This window comes from Coenobita brevimanus, chromosome 72, assembly GCF_032717465.1.
Source record: "Coenobita brevimanus isolate Jiangsu-jjx chromosome 72, ASM3271746v2, whole genome shotgun sequence".
Taxonomy (NCBI): domain Eukaryota; kingdom Metazoa; phylum Arthropoda; class Malacostraca; order Decapoda; family Coenobitidae; genus Coenobita; species Coenobita brevimanus.
The window spans coordinates 2,297,955-2,324,486 of NC_137025.1; the positions used below are offsets into that span (position 1 = coordinate 2,297,955).

At 40.6% G+C, this 26,532-nt stretch overlaps 3 protein-coding genes across 3 annotated transcripts; 2 read left to right on the forward strand and 1 right to left on the reverse strand.

The window, feature by feature from the left end:
• Window positions 1-312: 312 nt before the first annotated feature.
• Dad1 (dolichyl-diphosphooligosaccharide--protein glycosyltransferase subunit) lies at window positions 313-6,092 on the reverse strand. Its single transcript, XM_080278239.1, has 3 exons — window positions 5,998-6,092; window positions 3,629-3,839; window positions 313-1,006 (listed from the first exon to the last, which is right to left on the reverse strand). Exons 2-3 carry the CDS (start codon window positions 3,837-3,839, stop codon window positions 876-878), a joined length of 342 nt encoding a protein of 113 aa, XP_080134365.1. The 5' UTR covers window positions 5,998-6,092; the 3' UTR covers window positions 313-875.
• A 525-nt stretch (window positions 6,093-6,617) lies between these two features.
• On the forward strand, window positions 6,618-11,840 carry LOC145407198 (uridine diphosphate glucose pyrophosphatase NUDT14-like). The gene is made up of 6 exons (XM_080278235.1): window positions 6,618-6,718; window positions 8,785-8,924; window positions 9,446-9,554; window positions 10,446-10,659; window positions 10,899-10,975; window positions 11,580-11,840. Exons 2-6 carry the CDS (start codon window positions 8,844-8,846, stop codon window positions 11,738-11,740), a joined length of 642 nt encoding a protein of 213 aa, XP_080134361.1. The 5' UTR covers window positions 6,618-6,718; window positions 8,785-8,843; the 3' UTR covers window positions 11,741-11,840.
• Window positions 11,841-16,506: 4,666 nt separating this feature from the next.
• On the forward strand, window positions 16,507-25,889 carry LOC145407228 (cytochrome P450 302a1, mitochondrial-like). Its single transcript, XM_080278263.1, has 11 exons — window positions 16,507-16,558; window positions 17,580-17,819; window positions 18,301-18,538; window positions 19,578-19,671; window positions 20,138-20,237; window positions 21,740-21,947; window positions 22,179-22,347; window positions 22,894-23,001; window positions 23,296-23,436; window positions 23,743-23,994; window positions 25,779-25,889. Exons 1-11 carry the CDS (start codon window positions 16,507-16,509, stop codon window positions 25,887-25,889), a joined length of 1,713 nt encoding a protein of 570 aa, XP_080134389.1.
• The last annotated feature ends 643 nt before the right edge of the window (window positions 25,890-26,532 follow it).

Here is a 26,532-nt window from a genome sequence, read left to right on the forward strand (position 1 = left end):
ACCTGCCAAAAAGAATCTGCAGTCTGTGTGAATGAAATATCAAAACTGTAAACTGCAGTGAAGGATTAATCCAGGGTGACCATGACAGATAACAAGTGGCTTGAATTGCATTCTTCTTGTGCAAAGAAGCTCATATGAATATCAATAATGAACTCCTTTAATCTGATGTATCGTTCATTTCATCCTTTGCATTTCAAAACGTTTACATTCAGCTCAGGAGAGAATTTTTGAACAGAAGTACTAAAAAAAAAAAAAAAAAAAAAAAAAAAAGTTAGTATGAATCAGTTTAGGGAAAAACTCCAAAGGGACATGTAGATCCAATCCTCTTTTTACTTCACATATCACAATAAAAATAGCTTCCCACCTTCAAACAATAACAATGTGCATTACAGTGAGAAATAATTAAGAGTACAAAAAATATCTTTGTATCATCCAGACTCAGTATGTCACTTCAAATTCAACGTATTAAAAAAAATATATATATATATTGAAACTCCACAAAAAGCAAAGTCTGAGTGATGAGCAAGATTAGCATAAGCCTGCACTGATACTCGTGGTGGTGCTGAGGATGATGGATATACATTTGCAAGGATCAATGACTATGCAACTGCACCTGTGTTTAATGAGGCTCTATAAATATCCATTTTGTTACTGGAAAAACATGTACAGTTCTCTAATCAGCAAAAGAGAAATGGTGGAAAGGTAAATTCAATTCTGCACCATCCCAGTCTGCTTAATGTGAAGTCTCCAGAACAAAAAATTATACAAAAGCTGATGATCGAAAACTAAGATGGAATCCCAAGCACTGATGTCTGGCACCCTAAAGCAAACCTAGTCAAGTCCAGGTAAATGAAAGCCCAGTTGTCACCATCCACTCATCCGATGAAATTCATTGTCACGAGGTGGAGGATGATGTGGGCGAATATGAAGTCCGCAAAGCCTCGTTCAGGGGACACTCCAACAAACTGCAACTTGTTCTGCGGGTTGGCTTGTAAACGTAAGCTCACTGGGGAACAAAGAGGAGAGAGGTGTGAGGGGTTGCTGGAGATATATCTTTCCATTATACCAAGTCATATTCTCAATGGCAAATGAGACTTCTTCTTTTCCCCCACAATATGCAGTTTACAAGGAATTAGGGATACTACAACACTGCATAAATGAGATTTAAACTGCACCCATTCTCCAGTGATATATTTTGCACAATTACACCTCCTAATCCTCGTTCATGTTACTGATGCAAAATGAACCATTATTAAAATGATATAAAAATAGCTATAAGTGAATGCTAATATGTACAGTAAATCTGCTAAAGAAGAGGTGCTATGAAGCCTTCTATGCCACGTAGAATATGGCCCTGACACCTAAAAAGTTACCAAAATGATCCTTATCGGTACTTAAAATTCTCACTATCTCATCTCTTCTTTCACTCCAAATTCTCTCACCTATAAAATATTAAACCATTTTCTCCCACAAAGACATATATCTATCTCTTACATCACAAACTGCTTTACTTTCACTCTCCTTGTCACCTTATTTTTCTAAATTTTGTCCACTTGTCCATACCACTGCAGTGAACAGGACAATACCATTAATATTATTCAACTCCACACAACACTGCAAACCTTCTACTCTATATTCCACATCAAAACTTGCTTATTCCCCAGTAATGCTTATTCTGACTACAATTCTTACCCCATCACCTGCATTAAAGAACTTCAACTCAACTGCTTAGATATATCTCCCTGACTCAGTGTCCACATTTCACAACCACAGGCAAGGCTGATAGATAAATAGATAGATTCAGAGACAGCAGCAGCACTGACTGATAAACTATACAGATATTTAAACAGACAGAGAGAAAGGCAAGGAACAGATGGATGGAGGATCTAACTACTGTCAAACACCTAAATCCTGGATGGGGTGGCCGTATACAAATTGCCTCTAAATCACCCAGTTCTCTGTCATTAGGCTGCCCGTCCTTCAACTCACACCACCCTCATTTATATACTCGTCCACCCCATCCTTCCACCTCATCCTAAGTTTCTTCTCCCTCCTCCTCCATTTTATTCATCCAGGCTCTCCTAGTCAGTCTATCATTCTCCATACCCTTCACGTGGAAATGGAGACGTGGACTGGCGGCATGAGAACGACGGAGCAGAAAGTGAGAGAATTTTGTTGAGTGTGCTGTGGCTGTGTAATGCAAACATGCTGAAAAATATTTAGTGTAATGCTGGTCACAGATTTTATGAAAACTTTGGAAGAAATAACATAAACAAAACCTTGGCAGACACAATGAAAGAATGTTGCACCGTAAAGGGGTAATGAAATTTATGTGTGTGTGTGTGGAGCGAGAGAGAGAGAGAGAGAGAGAGAGAAACTCCTCCAACTTATAATGTGAACTGTCTAACATATTTTTCTGTTCTCCCAATTAACAGTGAGTTAAAAAAAAAAAAAAAAAAAATTCTTTTTTACCCATCCCTGACTTATAATGACTGGTGCTATCTCATCTGTTCCCCACTTTCCCTTCCCCATGTCCACTCATTACCCTGTTTGTGTCCTCCCCTCTCATCGCAGATCATCCATTCCCTCCCCGCCTCATCCATCATCTCTCTCTCTCTCTTTCATTTTCATTTGTTCATTTTTGCACAGATCTCCCTAATTCCTACTCTCCTCTGCTTCTTCCTCCAATCCTCCATAATTCTGTCCTCCTGGTTCTCCATCTTCTCCTCCAGTTTCATTCCATTTTTCACCATTCTTTCATCCTTAAAAGCTCTCCCCCCATCCTCATCCTCTCCTCTCCATCATCCCTTCCATTCCCATATCTTTTCCCTCTCTCATCCCTCTTTTCCTTCATAGTCCTTCCCTTCCCTCCTCCTCATCTCTAACAAAGTATAACAACATTGCTATACTTTTTAGTTCACAATATTCTTTCTACCATCACACAACTTTATTCAGCTCAGAGACTTTGCTGACTGGAAGGTTTGATATAGCATTTATCAATCTTTCCAAAGATGAATACAATCCCATGGAGGTAACAAGAATGAAATACAAATAATGTCCTCAGGCTGAAGATGGTACTGAAGTGGGACGTCTTTATGTGATCCCTGTATTTTGTCTGATTTTATTCTCATTTGACTTACATTGCCTGTGAAATAGACCATAGAATCATTCACATACCTTTCATGTCCTTGGAATCCTGACTCTATCTCACAGAAATACAAAGTTCTTAATTCACAGAGAACTATCAACAGCATGCCCAGTGTAATATCAGACCAGACATATCATTCATACATCTCTCACACCTCTGGAATCCTGGCTCCATCTCACAGGAATACAAAGTTCTTAATTCAGTCAAAACAGAAATCAACATTGCCTTTAATATTTTTGGTATGGTAGTTTTTTTTAGGTAAATTAAATACAGTACCTGGCATGACATTAGCTGAAATAAAACACCAAGTCTGTATACTCCAGCCAAAGGTAGCACAAAAATGTCTCAGGCTATGAAGACCTTGACATAGCATACAAAACTGCACAAGGAAACTGAATGAGAACTGCCCTTCCCTCACCTGCCAATCTTACAACACCCTATCCCCCTCTCACATTTCTTTTGCTCACACCACCAACTTACCTCCAAGCACGAAGCAGCCTACAGTACAGATGAAACCAGAGAGGAAGGAGTTAAAGGGGAAGGTTCCAACAAGGCAGCAATATACAAACTGCAGCACGCCCGTCATAAGGACATAACTGAGGTACGCATCCACCATCTTGAGCCGCTTGGGGGTGTTGCGCATGTACTCATCATGGAAGTTACGCAGCACACCCATCAATGTGGTTGACATCTGTAAAAAGAGGGGAAGGGTTTTTTAAGATCAGTCCTCAATATCAGTCTCTCTCTCTCTCTTTCAGTCATTCAGTCACACACACACACACACACACACACACACACACACACACTCACTCACTCACTCTCTCTCTCCTACTTCTTCATTTTGATGAGATAGCTAGTAGCTAATCTCCAAACAACTTACTTCAGTGTAAAAAGACTTTTCAAACTACTGGGTTAGTAACAACCTTAATTAACTCCATAACTACAAGATATCCTTTGAAAGTTGAGTAAATACCATCTGGTGGTGGCAAAAAAAAAAAAAAAAAAAAAAAAAAAAAAAAAAAAAAAAATTAAAGTCACTGGACACAAGGAGTTAGTAATAGCCCTCAGTAAGTTACTTTTCAATTTATTATTTTTTTTTAAGTACAAAAATGCAACAACAAAAAAAGTGAATTCCCCCAAGTTAGGACCAATGGACCATACAGCTCTGAGGGGCATAGAGAGATCCTTGGAGAGACCACTACATTTCTCACCAGAAATACACTACCCTGGTGTGGGCTCGACTGACAACCCTAGAGTCTTGAAGTATTAGTGATACCGCTAAGCTATTCTGCCCGCCCCCCCCTCAGTTTTCTCACAGAGTAACCCACTGTAATCACAATAAACACTGCTCAATACCATACCGTACTGCTCCACCGCTACCTTTAAGGCTGACTTGTTAGTTCTTTCAATCTACAATACCAGCTACATGGAAAGAGTTTCAATATTCTGGGAAATATCTAAAGATAATTAAAACTCTTATATTCTCTTACATTATACACATGAATTACTGCGGACACTATAAGCGATATCATCCTGGAAGAGGGTAGTGTTGAGTGGTCACAGTCTGGTCACAACCTGTAGTTTCCTGGGATGTGATTAGAGGAGAAATATCTTGACCAAAACTGGCAGCACAAAACCAGCTTAAATTATCACACTGAAACCTACATACTGTTCTTCAACGTTTAATAACAAACACTCAAAACAAAGCAAAAATATTAGCTATACAATGAGCAAAAGTTTAATAAAATGCGTTCAACCTTACAGAATGGAAGCTGCACATCAATGTTAAATAAATTTGTTTCCAGTCAGCATATAAAGCAATACCGTACTATATACATATTTATTTCACCCCTTCCACTGCGGCTCCCATACGGTAAAAAGAATAAAACTGCATGAAGTTGTCTGAATACAGCAGCCTTAGCATCCTCGAAAAGATGGGGTCAGAGAGTATTTCAATGCTGGTCAGATAATGTTTCGGCAAATGTTTACAAAATCACAACACCAGATTCTTAAGAAATAACGTAAATCAATTTTTGTCGCTCAGTTCTAAGTCAACCTTCTGTGATTATTCTTTCACAAATAAAAAATAAGCGAGATATTGTGGGGTGTCTAATGTGGTATTAAGCCTTTCAAAACATTAACTCATGCCTAATTTTTTTCCCTCTTAACGGTGAAAATAAACAAACAAATGAATTTCAAGCCATTTTAGCCTAGGTACTAACCAACCAAGATGCCACTTACCCTAACCTGGATCCAGGTCATTCGAGCCTACCCAAAACCAATTTCAAATCTTACCCCTAGTCGTCGGCAGAGTCCATCTTGACTGATTTCAAATTTAGAAACATGACAGATCCACTTCAAGCTGTGATTGGCTGAATCAGAACCACGATGCAGCAGCAAAAACAAAAGGATTCTGCCTATGATTATAATACACCACTGAGGAACAACACATTGCTTTCAGTGGACGATGCAGAAGCAACCCCCCAGCACATGCATACAATAGAGACTCCACAGTAATTCAATTATTTGTAGTCTATGGAAGAAACGTAACAGAAGCTGACTTAGAACTGTGCAACGAACTGAAGCTACCTGGTGTTATAGTTTTGTAAACATTACCTACTGTTTTTCCTAAGCTGTGAAAAAAAAAAAAATCACCCGGCCTTATTCTAAACAAAAGACATGAGGGCAACACTGAACTGAAATTGCTTTCCTTTTAGTTAAAGAACAAATATAGAGATATCAGCTTTACCGGTAAAATCAAAACCCCCATTTCAGACATCAGAGAGCAATTTTCATCACACTGGATGACTTAAATTTCTCTCAGATATTACAGTTCAACAGTTGCTTACCTCGCCTGGCTTTATAGGTCCTTAATAGATACAAAACACTGAAAGTTTGTTGACTTCACACGAGTCTGACTCTGTGGCAGCTGCCCCTATATTTCTTTTACTAGAGACAGCAAAGTTTAGTGATCACAAAACAGGAAATTCGACCAATGAAAACACAAGCTACTACGACCAGCCAATAAAAACTCGCCTATTAAAATCCCCTGACGAAATTCCAAAATGTCCTCACGTTGGTTGCCTCTGATTGGCCGGCGATGTAAACAAGAAACAAATGAGCCAGGCCATCCGAACTACATGTATTAGGCTAAAATTCAATATAATAATGTAACAAGATTGCCGTTTAGTGTTTTAATACGAGTCTATGACAAGATTTCAACAGCTGTGTACTAAAATAACGGAACCTTTATTACTACTACTAATATTGCTTGCAGTAATTTGGTCCTGGAATCAAAACCAATTAAAATAAAACATGGAACTGCAGCAAGCAATGAAAAGATCACCCTCTCTGGCACTAAATTCTTACATAATTAAACCACTTGGTATCATTACATAACGAGGGTACAAATAATCCAATAATCCCATGTAGCAGCCCCTGTCCTCGTCTGACCACTCAGACAGCACAAGTACTATTGATTAATTTATATGGAGTACCTGTTTTAATGGCAAGTACAGTAGTTGGAAAATCTTTAATGTGTGAATAAGCATCGCCCCCTTAGCTACGTAGGTAAGGATGAAAGTCTGTATACAACAAGTTAGTCTTACTGTATTTCTCTTGTACTGTAATTTTCACAGGTGTAGTAGTTAAATTTATAAATAGCCTAGACATGTAATTTATTTTTATTTATTTTTTCAGCCAGTGCTATGTACAACTAGGTTAAGGTTCTTAGCGGGTGTGTCAGTATTACACCACTTAATACCAAGGGAGTGTCAGTATTACACCATTTAATACCATGCTTCATTTCCTGTTCCAGCTGAAGGTACAACAACGGTATTCCAGTAAGATTAAGTATTTACTCAACAAAACTGCTCCTCTGCATTATGTTACGATACCATGGACTATGTTAGGTTGGCTTGAATGTTGTTTCATGTGTGGTTCTGTGATGCTCTTATCCGGACAAAACTGGTTGATACCTAACTTAACCCTGAAGTTCAGTGTTGTTCTGATTATTGAAAAATCACATTTTTTAATTAATCATTTGGCTCCTAGAGAGATACACTGCTATTTTTTCGCAGTGGCCAAGGGATTTGCACCACTGACTGCGAAACTACAGGCCCATTAGCACCAGGGTTCAAATTCCGTCGCCGGCAGTTGGAGTTAATCAACTCAGGCGTCCATCTGCCCTCTGTGGGTTGGTAGGTAAAATGAGCACCAAGGGTAGCACCTACGAGAGGTACAGTAACTGTGGTGACCTGGTTGATGTACTGGCCTTGTATCCCAGGATATTGGGTGAATAACCTACCACAGACTCAATGGCCTATGTTACAAAGATGAACACCGCAGCTAAGTGCCTCATGGTGTACCTTTACTGTTCCCTTTTCCATCAGCTGACCAAAAATTTGAGTTACAGTATACAGTCCACGTGTGTCTTGCGAAGTCAAATGATCAACGCAACGAAACTATTTTATATACCTGCCTGATGCGATTGTAGTTAATGGATATGTTGATTTTCTTTTTTTAATCCACAGAAGTTACCAGTGATACTTTTATTATCTGAAACAAGTGCTGAAGAAATGAGATGCAGTGATTTTCTTTTTAATTCCAAGGTGTTGCATCTGGGCCATATAAAATTTATCAAGTTTGGTTGCCAGTGCATAAAGAAAGATTTATTTCAGTTAAGTAGTTACATATTGTAGTGATATGGTAGTTTCAGCTCCTTGCATCAGACATAAGATATATTGCGTACGCTGAAAAAAGGAGTTGTCTGGCTTACATAAATGAGAAATCATTGTAGTGAAGGAGTTGGTGACAAAGAACACTTCATCATGGTTGTGAGTGAAGTGACACAAGTATTCTGTGGACACTTTAACTGTTCATATCCTCACCTGCCCACTGGTCTTTGAAAATACTGTACTTGATAGGTTAGTCTTTTGTTTTAGCTTACTCGCAGCAGAATTAGGAAGGAAAGCAAGATATTATTTCTTGATATGAATGTTTAATGACAATCATCCCTCTGGTGTTAATCTCTTTAGTCACTGGCTAGTTTAATCAAGCCTTAAATCAGACTGCACTTGGCCATCAGAGGCAGGTTTTGGCGAGAATTGTACATCACAATAAATTTTGACCAGTTTTGACAACAGTGTTAAATATGGAGACTCGCCAAAACAGGAGGTCAGCTGATCGTGCAGTCATATGTTTCACTTCATTATATTTACCATTAATATGACGGACATAAGTTCATGTCCACTGAACTGTTTACTTCAACACAGTAGCCTCTGTTTCATTTAGTAAGCCAAAATACTTTGTGTGTTTATGTTATGGAGAAGTTAATACAGTATTGTCAAGATCATTTAAAATACCTTGGGAACAACACTGCCTAATCTTGACCAAGATTCAATTTTGTACTGACTTTCAGTACTGTACTTGTGAAAATGGGTATTGCTATGATAGTCAATATACGATACCATGATAAGTCGAAATACCGGTACTGTACTTGACTACTAACATCGCAGAAACCCACCTCAGCTGAGCTGGAAGGTGCCAGAAATCTTTGTCAGATTAGAAGTACAGTAATATGCTATACAATGTCATGATTACTCCCCAAACCTTACATCATGCACCATTATCCACAGAGACAGAAGACTGAAGCACAACATACAAACACCACAAAGGAGACTTGTGGGTGTTTAAGATGGAGGACATTGAGGATGTGAGGGTGGAGACTCTGACTAATTCGCGCTTTGTCAGACCCTTTCTCATGCACTACAAGCAGGTAATGTCTGCTGATATTCTGTCTTGTTTCTATTGCCTGATACAATATCCTCTGAGGGGTGTATTTGAGAACAGGACGTCCAGATGTTTCTGTCCCTATTCAGTAACAATCCCTCTTACATCACACTACCTTACTTTGTCATGCCCTGTTTTATCCTTGTTACCCCCAGCCAGTTAAAGATGTTTCCATACTGGGGGGGTTTGGTACAGCCTTCATTTACCTCTTAAGTGCAAGATGGGGATGCCCACAATACACTTTCTAGATGTAGTGCACATTTTGGTGACTCTATACAAGTGACGAGCCAGTTATCTTGTAACCCAGAAAACCATGTAATACCTTAGATGGTAACCATATAACCAATAAATTAATGCCTAGTGGTTTAATAGGTTTAGGTGTTCTAACCAGATGTGAACCATACAGGTTTTAATCCAGGGGGTGACTGAGTGTTATTGCTCACATAAAACCAAAAACAAAATAATTTAATGCTTTAATAATCTGCTCATCTACACCTTCTCTCACAGAACAAGGAGGCCAAATCCTGGGAGCTTGTGAGTCTACATGAGAGTGTTGCCATCATCATCTTCAACACACAGCGTAACAAACTGATCTTCGTGCAACAGTTCAGGCCAGGTAAGGTTTGAAAGGCTATTGCACTTGGTGTAATATAGATGCCTTTTTGTACCTAATATCCAGGTAACTTATTACAGTACAGTATTTCTTACTGGATGGGATGGAGGAATGGACTGGACAGGTATATGAGAGACGGAGATGTGAGCTGAGGGAGGGCAGTGAAATAGCAGGGGACAGGTTGATATGGAGGCGATCTGTTTGTGGCCACCCCTTATGGGATTAACACATCTGGCAATATTTAGATATGAAATACAGCCATGGCACATATTTAAAGTGGGTTTTGGTAATCTTATCACATAGTATATGTTAACACACTGTTGGTTGATGCTGATGACATACAAACTTGCAGGCACACTTAACCATGATAACATTTCACAAACCGTTCTCCAAACACCCCTTCTTGATTTGTATGTAATGTGGGAAAGGCTTAATTCTAGTTTTCCCTGTCTGTCATTGGAGGTCCAAGTCCTGCAGTGGACCACATACTGTATCAACTGACAAAGACAAGGAAGTTTTCCATCCAATCATCAACATCATCATTTTCCTAACCATAAATGCCACTAATAAATGGGATGTAGGATGCACAATTAGGAAAGGGAATTTACCAAAGTAGGACTGTCCGCATAGTTTCTAAAGAAATAGACCATACATTACTTCCTTCATCATGTAAACCTTTGAAAAATTTGTATCCACACCACAAACATAGGTTTTCATAGTGTATGCTTCTTTTGATTAAGTTCTTCTGTAATACCTGCACATTTACAGCTGACCTCCCTTTCATCATCATCATCATCGTCATCATCCAGACCTCCATTCCCACTCCAAGGTAGGGTGAGGTAGGGTACACACTAAATAATACAAAGCATCACATTCACTTTCCTCCCTGATCAGCCGTGTACTTCAGTGGGCTACCGGCGGAGTGCAGAAAGAATGGTGCCAAAGTAGACACAACCAAATACCCTGGGAATGATGGCATAACCCTTGAACTGTGTGCTGGCATTGTGGATAGGGACGTGCCACTCAAGGACATTGCTAAGCTCGAGGTGCTGGAGGAGTGTGGTTATGACGTACCCATAGAAAAGTTCCAGAAGGTCAAAACATTCAGGTCTGTGTGTGTGCGTACGTGCTTACAAAGTAAGAAAACTTTTGTGGTATTAAATAATGGAAGAAGGTGTTATCAGGATGTGTATATCTGATTCCTGCTGCTGCAATACAGCATAAACAACAATTGTAAACAGAAAGCTGGAGCTAAATAGGTATCATGTGACTTTTTAGCGTTATAGAAATGATTGTGCTCTGTTATTTTGTATTTATGATGTTCACTGCTCCTTCTCATGTCAACAGATCTGGGGTGGGAGTGTCAGGTGATCGCATGAACCTCTTTTATGTCGAAGTGGATGACAAGATGAAGGTGTCCCAAGGTGAGGTGTATTAAGAGGTGCAGGGGGTGGTGGTGGTAAGGAAGAATGGAGAATGTTAGGCAAGGGGTTAGAAAATGAAGCTGAAAGGCAGAGGTGGAGGCAAGGGTGCTAACTATAATGTGAGGAAGTAAGGTATGGGAAGAGTGGCAGTAAATAGGATATGGGGTGGGTAAGTGCCGCTAATCATTGGAAAACAATTAAGACACTTGAAATTATAGGGAGATAGAAATGCATTGTAGCCAACTGAAACATAAAAAACAAAATAATGGAAGATACTGTATTATAGTCTGTCCTCATGATACACAGTATTTTAGTCTTAGGGAAACTGGCAAAACAGCAGAATAGGCAGCAGTAGAATATTAATACGCAGTTTTCCGTATTTTCCTGTGGACTTAATAGGGAAAAAGCATGTTCTAAAATTTGACATACTGTACACATAACAAGGACTAATTGTACAGTTCAGTACAAGCCAACTCTACCATTCATCAGGCAGAGCAGCTTTAGAGGTAGCAGTGGAACTTCTCAATTTCTTGTAGACTTAAAATAGTAATTTTAAAGTGAATTATAACAAGGAATTACTGCTAAATCTAGTGTCCCTCACCAGGTGGAGGTGTGGCATCAGAGGGCGAGATGATCGACGTGGTGGAGAAGAGTGTGGAGGAGGTGAGGGCCATGGTGGACAGCACAGATGAGGTTATGTGTCCCTCTGGCCTGCTCTTCGGACTCTCCTGGTTCCTGCGGCATAAGGCTCCAGCCACACCCTGACCTCGGAGTGTTGATATAGGACCCCAGAAGGACAACTGCCCACAGGAGCATTCTAAATAGAAATCGGGATCATGTAACGTAGAACTGAAACACTGCCAGATGGAGTTAAGAGAAATACATTGTAGATCTTGTGAGGTTAATATTTAGTTAGGATCATGTATGTGGCACACTTGAGCATATGAAAAAGAGGAAGAGTATCATGAGGTGTGAAGCTGACATGTTGCCAGGTGGAACTGAGTGTCTGATGTACACTGTTTAGATTTTACGTTGATTTTTAAGTCTGGATCAAGTTATGTGGCACAGACTAAAGCATTTGGAAAGGAGGATTAATTGACAAGCTGACAAGTGAAATTCAGTGCCTGAAATGAGGTGCTTAGATTTTGTGAAGTTAATTTTTAAGTAGGCTTGTGTGATGTGGAGTTGAAATGCTGTCAGATGGGCTTGAGAGTCTAAGGAATGCTAGTTTTATCTTGTAATTATGAGTGTTTGTTTGGAGCACAGGTTAGATAGGACTGCATAATACTAGTTCCAGATGCACCATAGTGGTATTGAGATCCTGAACTTCAATATGCTATGTAGATCCTGTAATGTGCTGTATGGGTTCTGTGAGGTGTGTTTTAGATAGGATATGTAATTTTGGACGGTACCCTCGTGAGGTTAGAAAGTTCACTAACACCTGTCCATTAGCCTACTGGTTTAATTCTGATTCTTCTCCATTAATAAATTCTTGTATGGTATTCATGCAATGTATGTCAATATTTAAAAGATGTAAGAAGCAAAAAAGAGGATGTTATTGGGTTCTTTAACCCCCCGAGGCCAGTTCACATCTGAGGATGTGCGGTCACCAGGCGCCAATTTATGTCTGAGGACGTTTTCTTATTTCGCGAGCATTTTTCAACTTAAAAGTGCGTCAGACTCATTGAGAATGGTGTGCGGGCTCTCTCATGCCCCTGAAGGTGTGGGGAGAGGATAGCCGGGACAGAGATGGGGTTGGGGGAGAGGCGACTGGAGGGGCAGAGTACATTGTACTGACTGCAGTAACCCACCCATGCACTAGTAGGGATATACACCAGCAGAGAGTAAGTGCACGCTTTTTCTGTGTGTTTGAATCATTAATGATTGATTCATAAGAAAAAATATATGTTTTTTGGAAAATTTAAGTTACGAAAATAAGCCTGGTTGTGGGAAGAAGATAGAGTGCAGGGAACCCAGCGTCAGGGGGTTATGGAAGACTTCAGTCCCTGCAGTATGAAGTAAAGATTCTTCAGTAACTGAGGTGCTGTAGTGTACTCTACTGTAAAGTGTTGTTGGGCTAGTAGAATGTTAACCCCTTCAATCTGGCTTCACAGCATTACCCTTCCCCTCCCTCCTTTTTTTTTTTTCTGTCCAGATTTCTCTTTTCTTTGGTATTAAAAGATTTAACTAAAGCAGTATCTAACCAGTTCAAAAGTCCCTCCCAAATTGAAAAAAGATATCTGAAAGTAGTGAGAATAAGCTAAAAAGTATGTTACTGGATTAAAGGGGTTAATTCCTTGTGAAGCATAGCCAAGAGTCTGAATGAGGTTTGTCCAAGTTATTAGCGTGTGTTAGGTGTAGATGGTGGGCATTATGAAAGTAATTTACTCCTGAATTTATTTATGCATGCACATTAAGAAGCACTACCTCACAATAATACAGTATTAGTAAATCTGAATGCTGTTACAATTTAATGTTGTTTTGTATTGTAATAAGATGCAAGTAAAATTTATTTTAGTCTGTTGGAGGGTATATATGCTTTTTATGAGTGGGTATAGATGGTTGACTGCCATTGACCCTGGGAGTATACTGTAACCTACTACTTCATGTGTTATATGTGGCTATATTCTTGTAATCTACCACATTGTTTTCACAAAGAGCCATTGCATGATCACTGGAGGAGTTACTGATATAGTACACCTGTGTACCATAATCATTTCACTGGTCCAGTTAGGGAAGTGTACGTTGCAGACTCGTACAGCTACAACTTTTAATGCAGCTGTTTGCCCTCATGACAAAGGAGTGGAAGGGCATTAATTCTGCAGATAATAGGGATTCTGCCAGATCCTTCATTCCATCATAACTTGAGTGGAGTGTCATACAGTAGTTCCTCCTCCAGCTTGATAATATTTCTCCTATTTGTTACAGACCTTCCGATCCCCCCCTCTTCTTGTACATACTGTATTTTTTACCTTTATTCACATTCACCTGTTTTAAAGAACCCAGTCACTATAAGCTGAATAAAATTATTTGATGGTAAACAGAGGAAAATATACAGTATACAGTAATGGGTTAATGGAGATAATCACTAACCCTTTCACTATCCAGTCTCTCCCCTGCTGAATAGTACCAAAGGGGTTAAGCATGTTATCATTTTAAAAATTCCATAATACAGCGTACAGTATCATAATTAAAATGTAGTTTGTAATTCATAACCTTCTGTTTGTTCCATCCTGGGTAGTTTTCCTTTAACCCTTTGAAATTTAAATACATTGAAGATCATGCATCCATACACTGTGTTTGGAAATCAAGAAAAGGCTGGAGATTTCCCTGCCATAAATGGTTAGAGACAAAGTTCACCTGCTAGTGTATTCAAGTGCATCACATCGCACTTAGGCCATGTCTGTCTCTTTCCCTCCTGAGACATCGTAATATATATCCTCACTCATCTTGGGAATACAGTATCAGCCAGCAGAGGGAAGTGGGGGGTAAAAGAAGTGAGTCTGGAGATCATTCTTTCCCCTAATGTGCCTAAATGCTGTGAGGGATGTAGGGTGGTATTCTGTTGGTTTACATGACCTGCATTATGAGAGTTTCAGGCCTACAGCAAAACAGAGTAATATGAAATTGACTTTATCACTACTGAGGTGGAGAAGTACATGAATGAGGGTGGTGTGGGGTGAAGTACATGAATGAGGGTGGCGTGAAGTGGAGGGATGGGGTGGAGAAGTACATGAATGAGGGTGGTGTGGGATGGAGGGATGGGGTGAAGTACAAGAATGAGGGTGGTGTGGAGTGGAGAAGTACATGAATGAGGGTGATGTGGGGTGGAGGGATGGGGTGGAGAAGTACATGAATGAGGGTGGTGTGAGTTAGAGGGAGGGCAGTGTAATGTCAAAGAACAAGGTAACATGGAGGAAGTTTGTTCATGGCTGTCCCCTTCAAGATTAAGGCACCCATCTATAGACAGGTAAATAGACCGATAGACAAATGAACACTGACAGACAAACATGCAGACGTAACTGTTATCGCAAGGAACTAAAAAAAAAAAAAGGGGGGGGTGGATCACTGATGGTATTAAATAGGTAAAATGATCCTTACTGCTTTAACTGCATATGAATGATGTTAGATAAGGCACTATGTACATGATGGGAGGTATAAGACTGTGAGGTGTTACCGAGGTGTGCGTGAGTGAATGAAAACCAAGTGCCAGACAGCAAAGTTCATGTGGCACTATGTTGCGATTTGAAGGTAAAGAGTAGGGAGGGCAAAGCAGAGGTTAATAACATCAATAGGAGGTCCTTAAGCTATTCACGCCATGAAACCAAATATCTAACCTGATAGGAGTAGAGGAAAATAAAGGCCGGAAAAAACATAGAAACATCAAGGAGGTAGGACAGAAGAAGACGGTGATATTAAGTGATGAATAAATATTCTTAAAATGCTATAACTAACGGTGAGGTTCTCTGATCAACTATGCCACAGTGGATATTACCCAATCCCTTCCATGTTAACTAAAACACTGCAAACCGTTGCAGATTCTAACACTGACTGAGATGCAATATTTTCTTTGTTTAACTTGAAGAAGACAGAGAGGTGCAAGAGATCCAAAACTAGTATCAGGAAATGAATTAATACGGGAGACGGCATGAGACTGAGTGTGTAGGCTAATACTGTACTTAACCAAAAGAAACCATGATAACAATTAAAGACTATTATAGTAACCGGAGTGTCATCATAAACCATACACAGAGTATATCTCGCAGAAATTAAACCGATTGCTGTTGGGAAAACTTATGCTTTATTATCTTAAAGGATTTTTTTTTTTTTAAACTCCTGGCTGTATCAGTCAAAATGCCGGGGGCACCTTTGTTGTTCACGTTTATTCACTATTCTGTTAATTATTAGCATGTAGCCTATATACTCTTTCTAGTTTAGCAAAATTTATACTAGGAAGTTTGCATCTTTTATCCAGTCCCTGAAATTGGTTTTCGATATATTAATAACGAGTCCCATATACTCGCAATGTCTCCAACTGTTGAAGGGTTTTATATAAAATGGAAATGGATTCGTACTGGAGTAAGATGTCATCAGCACACATGATTACCTCTGTGCCTGGAGGGAGAGTGTGGCGTGCAATTTTGTCTGTGCCTGGAGGAAGAGTGTGGCGTGCAATTTTATCCATTAGTATATCATGGAGCATCGGACTAAGAACACTGTTTTATGGAGTGCCCAGTTCAATTTCTTCTTCGTCATTCTGCAACCAAACCCTAACTTAACCACCCGAGTAATTCGCCTTTCACCCCTTTGGCAACTCGAAGGTGCCCGCAACCGGTGGAGACGCACGTGAAGAAACATCTCAGGACCTAAACAATACCCTCTGCTGTCAGATCCGTCCAGACAACATTACCACACACACATTGTTAGCGAGGGAAAAAAAAAAAAAAATACAGCCGGAGACAGAAAGTAACTTAACATTTCATCTCTTCTCACTTCCCTCCACTGGTTACTATTTCTGAGAGAGGCTCCGTATGATAGTTCTCTACTCACAAAAACATCTCTTTGATATGATGCGTCAGGGAGGTAAGTGACGGATGTACCTACAGTAAGTGTGAAGTTCATGCAGTCAAACACTAAGCCAACTTCTGATCCTAATTATACATTCAGAGGGCCATTTCTTCCGGCAAACCATCGCATTAAACAATTCTACAGCTATTACTTATATTTATACTGTATACACTAAGTCTTGTAATGAATATTCGTCAACTAAGCGGAATTTCGCATTAAATAAATCCGCAACAGTTCCGAGAAATTCTGCTATCGAGAATGGCTGTGGCTTCGTTCACGTCAGAAAAAAAATATTATTGGAATTATTACTATCAAGATTAAATGAGGCCATACAGTAAGTTACATGCAATCTGAGGTAATTTTCACATCATACACATCATGCTCAAGACGAAAATCATGAGAAGACCTTCCACTAGTAAAGGAATCGGACAAAGTCTGATGTCAGAGGGGCGGGAAACCGGGTGAGGTTGACAGCTTCCCTCAGTTTCATTACAAATACTTCTGTGGGTGGATGTCTCTCCGCCTCGACATCATGCCATCACTTGTGGTTATTAGACATTAAATCAACACTTGTTCATCATTAATGGTACAAAACTCGATAGCAGCTCACGTTTATAACCGACGAGCATCTGGATGATAAATGAAATACCCAAATAAGCATAATAAATGAACACAATAAAAATGTAACTAATCTAAATTCAAGAATCTTCTGTGGAAGGAATATTTAAAGTACAGGAAATATTTGCAGAAAGAAAAATGTATACGAAATTGTTATGCTGTGCTCCTAAGTGGTGTACTTCAAGGTCACCTTTATCCTGCACTGTTTATCCCTCCTCCACCCTCCTCAACACCCCCTCCTCCCCAACGCTCCTCAATGCTCCTCCCTCCTCCAAGCTCCGCAATGCTCCACCCTCCTCCTCCACGCTCATCAATGCTCCTTCCTCCTCATCGTTTCTCAATGCCCCCTCCAGGCTCCCCAGGGCTTCCTCCTCCAAACTCCTCAGTGCTTCTGCCTCTTCCACCCTTCCATACACAGTTCCCACTACTTTCTTCCACACTTCCCCCTTCATATTCCACAACTCCTCCTCCACACCCGACACTGCCTCTTCCATGCCCCATACCTCCTCCTCCACTCCCCTTCAGTCCCCTTCCTCTTGCCCTGCCACCAACGCCACAGGGAAGAAAGATAATACTAACGTGATGCCGTTCGAGGCCATCCCAGGTCCCCGTTCCCTGCCCGTCATCGGTACACTACACCACTACCTGCCCATCATAGGTCAGTGTTACGTAAATATCATTATTTAGATTGACGAATAACACACACCAAGCCTAACCTAACCTAACCATAGCCTAATCCACTCCCCGCCCATTATCTAGTCCTTTTTACCTCATACTAGCACATATTTTTGTCCTTTTGTAGCTTATTTTACGTAGCTCATTAGCGGAATATGACAGTACTATGGCCCTGCATCTTTCTCACAACAATTCTTCGTAACTAGCATCATATTCTAGCTTTAATAATTGCTAGGACACAGTACTCACGACAGAAAGATGGTAATGTTCAACAATGTTGGAGTAAAATGGGTATATCTACCTATCATATATCAGTGTTGTATGGGAGACTTACAATTATTTAGCTCTGCAGTCTTACGGCAAACACAGACTAAACTAAAATACAAAACCAAAACATAATAAAACCTAGCCTAACCTTAGAAGTAAAAATCCCTGAAGTCTAACCTCTCTATTTTTCTCAACAGGCCAATATTCCCTCAGTCGTCTGCACCGAACCGGCCATCGGAAGCTGAGGCAGTTCGGCCCCATAGTGCGCGAAAGGTTCATGCGTGGGGTCAATATCCTGTACCTGTTTGACCCGGAGGACATCGAGGTCATGTATGCGCAGGAGGGACGCTACCCGATGCGCAGGTCACACACGGCGCTCGAAAAATATCGCCTGGATCGCCCTCACATGTACAATACCGGTGGACTTCTGCCGACGTGAGTTTGTTATGGTGTGGTTGTGCTAGTGGAGACTGGAGACAGGGATGGTTAGGATAGCTGTGATAGTGATTTTGGTTGTGGTAGAGATGGCTGGGAGGGTGTGGTAGTTGTGGGTAGACTTTTTTTTCTTAACCTCGACAGCAAACTCATACTGGGGAAAAAAAAAAAAATGACCTAAATTATAGCATCTATAATTCTATTATTCAGTAAAACATCCCTCTGAAAGATGTAACAGCCTGAAGGATTAATTCATTTCTGTACGATGAATTTTCTTTAATTTTAGCGTTGTCTAACTGTCTCTCGTCGATGCTATTTTATTTATTTATTTTCCTTCCCTCTGTGGAGACTATCTATCCATCTATCTATTGCCAGACGCCATAATCCCGTAAGGGGTGGCCATTTGACTCCGAGTTATTTGTTTTACAGGGAGGGACACTAACCCTCCACCAACCCACTTGTTGACACGTAAGGGAGTATGTATGGCTCGGTTATATGGTTACCCGCCTGCGTTGTAAATGGTTTCTTGGCTTACAGGAAACCATTTGGCTTGTCAGTCAATGTAAAGCCACCTATAATGGAAAGAAAAGCAATAAGAAGTGACAGGAAAGATGGGAGAAATAGGAAGAGAGGAGGGCAAGCACAGAAAAAGAATGATAAAGGCTAAGGAAGTAGGCAGCACTACATCAAGTGAGTGCATGATGGTCGCCACCACCTACCAACCTTTTCTCCGGCTTAATAAAACCATCTAGCAGAAACATTTAGTAAACACGTGTGACAGTGATGGAACTATACTCTCTTCACACTAATTTGGCACGGATATTTGTCATTTTGTTGCTTAAGATGATGCTACGGCTCTACATCCTTTCCATAGAACTTCTTCGTCACTAGCACCACATCCTAGCGTAAATCTATTGTTACAGCTCGGCATTCGAGACGGAGAGATGGCAATTTTAGGCCAAGTTAGAGTAAAACGAGAATGTGTTACCGTATTCCACTGTCATTACCACTGGACTATCACAATTTTTTTTTTTTTCAGGAATGGGGAGAGGTGGTGGGAGATACGCAGGAGAGCACAGCGTGTTCTGAGTCGCGTGGCCAGTGTTCAGTCACGCCTACCCCACGTGGATAAGGTGAGGTGGCTGGGTAGGTGGATGGAGAGGTAGGTAGATAGGTAAGTGGATTGATGGGATAGGTGGGTAGGTAGGTGGGGAGGCAGGTAGATAGTTGAGTGGATTGATGAAGTAGGTGGGTGGGCGGGAAGGTAAGTAGATTGACAGGTATGTGGATGGACTTATGAGATAGGTAGGTGGGTAAATGAATGGGTAGGTAAGTAGATAGTTATGTGGATGGATGGATGAGGTATGGGTAGGTATGTAAGTAAGCAAGTACGGAGGTAGGCAGGTAGGTAGATAGCCTCAGTATTCAAAATGGAAAGTTGGCAGTTTATTCCTCATTTTTTATATATATATATATATATATATAGCACTTCTTCATGACCAGCATCATATTATAATGTATATCTCATAGCTCGGTTGGGAAAATATAGAGATGGCAATTTCAGGACAAGTTATAGTAAAAAGGGTATATCTCCCACAGGTGTGTCAGGACTTCGCCAAACTCATCACGAACATCCGTTGTCCCAAGACCGGCCAGGTGGAGGATTTTCTGGATCTTGAACGTCGGCTTTTCCTTGAACGTGGGTGTCGTGAAAATTGTACGGTCGCAGTCAAAAGTCCTGTTACACCATCTTGGAACTGTCAAAATCTAAGGAATTCTTGAGTGGTAAACAAGAAGTTCGGAGCCTCGCGGATTCAGTCAGTGTAATGGAACTTTTGACTGTGACTGTACCCGTATTCCCGATGGCAGAGTAGATTTCGTTATGTCTCATCCTTAGCGATTTATTTTCATTTTCACACTTTGCTTTTTCTTGCATGAAATGATTATCTGTTTAACTCCTTCACTCTGCTGACGTATTTTGTATTTCATGTATGCTATTTCCACGCGCGCGCGCGAGCGAGCGAGTGAGAGAGAGAGAGAGAGTACATCACAAAGGTATAACTGTATCATCATCACGGCTGAGAATGACCTAATATTATTTACTTTTTGCAAAATCCGTTCACCAAGAACCCCCTAAATTACTACCCCCTTCTGACCTTAACTTGGCCCTGATTTTCGTCTTTTTGTAGTTAATTTCATGCAGCTGAGTGGTGGAAAAAGACAATGCCATGGCTCTACATCCTTTCCATAGCAGTTCTTCGTGACTGGCGCCGTATTCTCGTATTAATCTATTGCTACAGCTCAGTTTTCGAGATGATGAAAACATGAGAACAATTAAAGAGTATACCAGATGAAACCCGTGGCTGTCCCTTTGTCAACCTTTTTCATTTTGTTTCAACTTCCAACAGACTATTTTAATTAGCTTAAGATATAGAGTTTCTGAGCTGGAAGGGTTTGATATGGCCTTGATCAAACTCTTTACAACAAAGATTCAAACATGTGTACTTCATTCACTTTAACTAGGAGTAAAATTGTCATCTCTCCCTCTTGGATGCTGAGCTCGAACAATAGATTGACACTAGAATATCATCCTAGTCACGAAGAAGTGGAATGGAAGAGATGTTAAGTCAAAGTACTGTCTTATTCTGCCACTGAACTGCGGTAAATGGGGAGCAAAATAACAAAATCTCCACTTAGTTAAAATTAATGAGCTATACATTGAATAAAATTGTCTCCTGTGTAGCTAGACTAAAATAATGTCATGGTGTTGAAGGTGTTATAGCTGTACTTGTAAGTTAGCAGGACCTGGATTTACTAATGCCTCCTAGAACTGAATATTCTTGTGGCCAGAATCAAGAACAGCTACACAAGTTCTCTGCAGTGGCATTTTCTGACCAATAAAATAAACATGCAACAGGTACTCCCACCATTTGGCTGCATGTATTGGACAGTAAGACCTCACTAATGCTAGAGAGGGACGCCTTCGTGTGGTGGCAATGATACAACCATGTGGCTCCACTGCCCAGTTATACAAATGCCCCTCAACTTCTTCCCAGCTCCTTGAAGAGAGGTAGGTAAACAGTTGAAGGGCACCTACAGTCTGCAGTCCACTCTGGATCACATTTAAATGAGCCTGGGACCACAATAACAATACTGTAATGAGGACTTACTCTTGTGTGGTAGTATGCGTCCTTCTTCCAGTGACGATGGTGGCCACCCTGGATGTGAGGTTGGGGTGTTTTAGCTCCACCTCATCGTCGGCTGGGTCCCGGGAAGCAGAGGAGCTCATGCAGGCCGCTCATGCTTCCAACTCCACCATCCTTGGTACCGATATGGGACTTCCACTGTGGCGATACTTCGACACGCCGCTGTACAGGAAACTCGTCAAGGGGCAAGACACTATTTACAGGTTTAGTTGTTTGTTGTGTTCTGTGAAGAGATTGGGAATTAGCAAACAACTATGTATTATTGCATCAAATTTATGGACATTCTGGAAACTTGCAGTATTTTACTGCATCAAATTTATGGGCACATAGGGAATTAGCAAACAACTATATTTTATAATGTCAAATTTATGGACAAAGCTGTAATATATTAGAACACATTCCTGACATGTAACAAGGGCTTACCATATTTACAGAATCGCGTTGAAGTATGTTGAGGCAAAAGAGAAGGAGTTGAGGGAGGGATTGAGGCGAGACAAGGCGGCCCCACTCAGTGTGCTTGAATACTTCCTGGTGGAGAGCGACCTGGACAAAAAGGACATCGTTGGCATCTTCTGTGACACTCTGCTGGCTGGCATTGACACTGTGAGAAGGTTTTATTGCATTTAGTTATGGATTAATCGTTTTCATAAATTTACCATTCAACCATCCATCATGTCATCCTGCATTGTCTCAAAAGGAGCACAGTGGGCTGGGGTGGACTATATATTGTAGTCCAATGAAGGATGGGGTGACCAAGAACTCACACCAACCTCCCCTTGGATTTTAACCCTCATGGGACCACATATGATTGAAGTATCTGAAACCAATACAGTAGACCATTTATCCACTTGTTGCTTAAATGGCTGCCATGTAACAGTGAAAGATTTAATGAAGTAAAGGGGTGTGTATGCATACATGTTGAGGCAAATGATGATGGATGCTCTCCACAGAGGACAGATATATACAGAAAAACAAAAAAGAAACAAACAGTTGATAATAGCTAAAACAAGTAAAATTTCTGCTACCACTAAGACTGGGAAAAAAAAAAAAAGGATTACTAGAACTTGGCTAAGTATACTTATTTTATTATAAAGGCTTCCTGTGTGGTGCTTATGGAGGTTTAGTGATGTGTGCTGGTTTGTCATGCAGGGTGCCTTCACACTGTCCTACGCCCTCTACCACCTGGCATGCAACCCAGACAAACAGGACATAGTGGCCAGGGAAGCAAAGGAACTCTTGGATCTTTCGAGGGGACAGGTGAGAAGTGAAAGATGTTTGAGAGAGTGACGTGGGTGTGGGTGGGTGTGAATGGATCAGAAGCCATCTCAGTTTTTTTTATTACAATTTTTTTTCTTTTGCTACATCCAAATTATTTACATTAGGAGATTTCTCATAATGATGGGGTTAAGTAAGCTTGCATCTAACCCTTCCAGTACCAGATAGCTGTCCTAAGCTGAGCAAAATTGATGAGATAACATGCAAGAATAAATTACACCATCATAGTGAAGACATTGCACTATCTTTTCCCTATTTCCCCACTGCTTTGTACAGGTGACAGTGGAGGTTATATCAAAAGCACGCTACCTGAAGGCAGCCCTGCGTGAGACTTACAGACTGCGGCCAGTGTCTATAGGGGTGGGGCGTATCACTCAGGAGGACACCGTTATTAGGGGCTACAGGATCCCTAAGGGTGTAAGTCCAGTGGTGGAGGCCTATACCTGTACTGTACACAGGCTTTTTGTCTAGGATGTTTGCAAAGAAAGTGGTATATTACATGAAACAGCTAAAAGTGATGCATGTGTTTTTGGCTCATGATTTAGGGGTTGTAATTGTATGTGCTCACATGAATGCAAACATATGTGAACCCATAATTCAGATATTTATGGCTGATTACCAGCTGCTCACTTACATCGCATTATGAGCAATAAACTTTAAAATTCTGATTAACCACATCCAGTTCCTATCCTTCCTTACTTAAACATCCTGTGCCATCCTCAGACCGTGGTGGTGACGCAGAACCAGGTGTCATGTCGTCTACCTGAGTACTTCCCTGATCCCGATGCCTTCCTACCCGAACGCTGGTTTAACCGACGACACACCACCACCACTTCTTCCCCTGACTCCACATCTTCTTTAGACTCCACATCCTCCTCACCACATCCCTACCTGGTGTTGCCTTTTGGACATGGACCTCGGGCCTGCATAGGACGCAGGATGGCTGAGCAGAACCTATATTCTGCCATCCTACAAGTGAGATATACCAAATGAATCTTTTGAGTATGATGATACAGAGGGTCTCTGACTTGCTCTGTCTTTATAAACAGTGCTATACAATGAACACTGACATCATAGGGCAGCCCTAGCATCAACCGCAATGTACTAAACTGTATACCTAAATAGTAATTATGCCACCTACAAACTCATGCTGCAGACCCACCTGCTGTCACCCTTAGGATACTCCAGGGAAACCAGCATCAGTGTTGAGAAATCTAGTCAGTACTGCAGACTTCTCTGATTAACCAGTACATTACAGGACTCTGTGTAAAAGAAATGATCCTAGTTAGTTTTCGTGGGTTCCTCATTGAAAACACAGAAAGTGGTAATTCAGCTCAGGATACCAATTTAACAGTAATAAAAACATCAATACTGTACTTTTCCAGTGTCACCTACAACTTATTGACTCCCATCAAATTATACACCCCACAATGAAACTTTGCAAGGCTCACCTGCGGGTATGGAAAGCAGTTGCTTCCCACGACACACCCAGACAGTTGCAGGACCTGCAGTTGCCAATGTTGTCTTCCAGTCCCTAAGGATCATCAGATATGGTTTCTCCTGGAAAAGAACTTACCTTCTGTCTGTCTTGTGTTTGTCTCCCCATCTCAAGCCTGGATGGGAAAGAATCATAAGCAGAAATATTGCAAAGCACATAAATACAATGTTAAAAAGCAAAAGCTGCCAATCAGTCACAAAACTGTTTACAGAAAAGTACAGTATACTGTATAATACAGTATACAGTATTGTTAGAAAGTTAATGTATGTCTAACATTCTAGACACTCCTAAGATGCTTGTGAAACTGCAAAATTTTAAATTTTTAAAAGCTTTTCATGCACTACTTGTTGCCTAATTACTGTACTGTTATAGTGGGGGGGGAAAAAAAAAAATGCTACAAGTCTAGTTGGTACTGCAAACTCCCATGATACTGACTGTCCATTAATCTGTCCTTGGCCTTCTCCAGAGTACTGTCAGTTTTTGCAGTATAGTTTATGTTATGCATTTACATATACAGTAATTACACACTATATAGTACTGTACATTGGAATTATACCTAGTGAACTGATCTGTACAATATTGTTGCACCGTTTTGGTTTCATTTTTTTATCAGAGTACCGGTCAAATGAAGGACAAGATTAAGGGAGCACTCACTTATTCTGTCATAAAAGACAGAAGATAATAGGAATAGCCAGGGATTTGAAACTCCTTACATCAGGTGGCAACCTCAGTATCCAGTTGTTTGGTGCTTTCACTTTCCTGATTATTATCCCAACACATACCAGACCTTTAGATATCTCCACTCCAAATGACAGTGGAATAGGATTTGACTGACAATGTGATCATGGTTTATTGATGCATGTACTGAACATAATAATCTTTCTGAACACAGTTCTCCATAGCTGCCATAGACCTGATAATTCCCAGATCTATCATAATCATCTCAAGCCCCTTCTTTATCAGCGCCTGATCCGCATGTACTATATCCTGGTTCCATCTGCTGTAGTGCCACTGTTCAAACTTGACAAAGAGCTTTAATTCCTCTGAGTTCCTTTTTGGCCAAGTGCAGTCAGAAAGTACATTTATCTGATATCAAAGGAGACTCACTCTTACCTCTAACCATATTGAATTTCATGAGAGCCTAACTTAGTACTAAGGTTATTGGAGTGGCCTAGTTCTGACAGGTGAAATCCAACCAACTACAGTACTAAAGGATACACCAACAACCCTAATACTACTGTCTTCCTCTGTCCCATTTCAGCTGGTTTGGAGGTACCATGTGGGGTGGGTGGGAGGTGAGCTGGACTGCATTAGCAACCTCATCAACGAACCTGACGCACCACTTACCTTCACTTTCGACTCCAGGCAGTGAAATAAGGTGAACCGCATTCTAGTTCTGTTTGCAAGGGCATAATCCCGTCAGTATAACGTACTGTATTTTCTATATTATTCGTACTGCATCCAGACTAATGTGACTGAAATTCTGTGGTACAAACAATAAACTAAAATGAACATCGCTTGGCTTGAAGGGGTGAAGAGGCTTGTTACCACCCTTTCCCTAACAGCTGATTTCCCTTATTATACCTGTTTCTTTTATCATAAAGGTAAGAGAATTTTTATGTGGCATATGAAGTAAACTGGTAAAGCTGAGGTGCCAGAGAGCCTTCTAAACAGACCAAAACTTTCCACATAATATACCTGTACATGATTCCAGTAACTGAGAAAATACTTAGAATGTGTCCGTAGCATCAAAAGGCGAAGAGATAGTTGTTAGTACCATACGCAGTGCTTGGAGATCACTCAGATGGATGAAATAATTTGGAAAAAGTATCAATAAAATACCTAAGTGCATCAGTAGCTGTGAAGGGACTCAAAGAAGGGATGATTCCACAGTCAGTTTGGTCACACATCAGCAAAAAGTCCCAGCATGGCAGATTTCACCGGGGATGTTTGGAGATCAGTGAAGATACCATGATAGCTGTTTTAATACTGCTAATGATGATGGTTTTTGTGCT

What these genes read in the sequence shown, in the direction of transcription:
- Dad1 (XM_080278239.1), bottom strand. Translation starts at nt 3,839, where the DNA reads ATGTCAACCACATTGATGGGTGTGCTGCGTAACTTCCATGATGAGTAC. An exon ending in AGGCTGCTTCGTGCTTGGAG is followed by an intron (nt 1,007 to 3,628) that starts GTAAGTTGGTGG and finishes TTTGTTCCCCAG; the next exon opens with TGAGCTTACGTTTACAAGCC.
- LOC145407198 (XM_080278235.1), top strand. Translation starts at nt 8,844, where the DNA reads ATGGAGGACATTGAGGATGTGAGGGTGGAGACTCTGACTAATTCGCGC. An exon ending in CGTGCAACAGTTCAGGCCAG is followed by an intron (nt 9,555 to 10,445) that starts GTAAGGTTTGAA and finishes CTCCCTGATCAG; the next exon opens with CCGTGTACTTCAGTGGGCTA. An exon ending in CAAGATGAAGGTGTCCCAAG is followed by an intron (nt 10,976 to 11,579) that starts GTGAGGTGTATT and finishes GTCCCTCACCAG; the next exon opens with GTGGAGGTGTGGCATCAGAG.
- LOC145407228 (XM_080278263.1), top strand. Translation starts at nt 16,507, where the DNA reads ATGATAGTTCTCTACTCACAAAAACATCTCTTTGATATGATGCGTCAG. An exon ending in GGGCAAGACACTATTTACAG is followed by an intron (nt 21,948 to 22,178) that starts GTTTAGTTGTTT and finishes CCATATTTACAG; the next exon opens with AATCGCGTTGAAGTATGTTG. An exon ending in TATATTCTGCCATCCTACAA is followed by an intron (nt 23,995 to 25,778) that starts GTGAGATATACC and finishes GTCCCATTTCAG; the next exon opens with CTGGTTTGGAGGTACCATGT.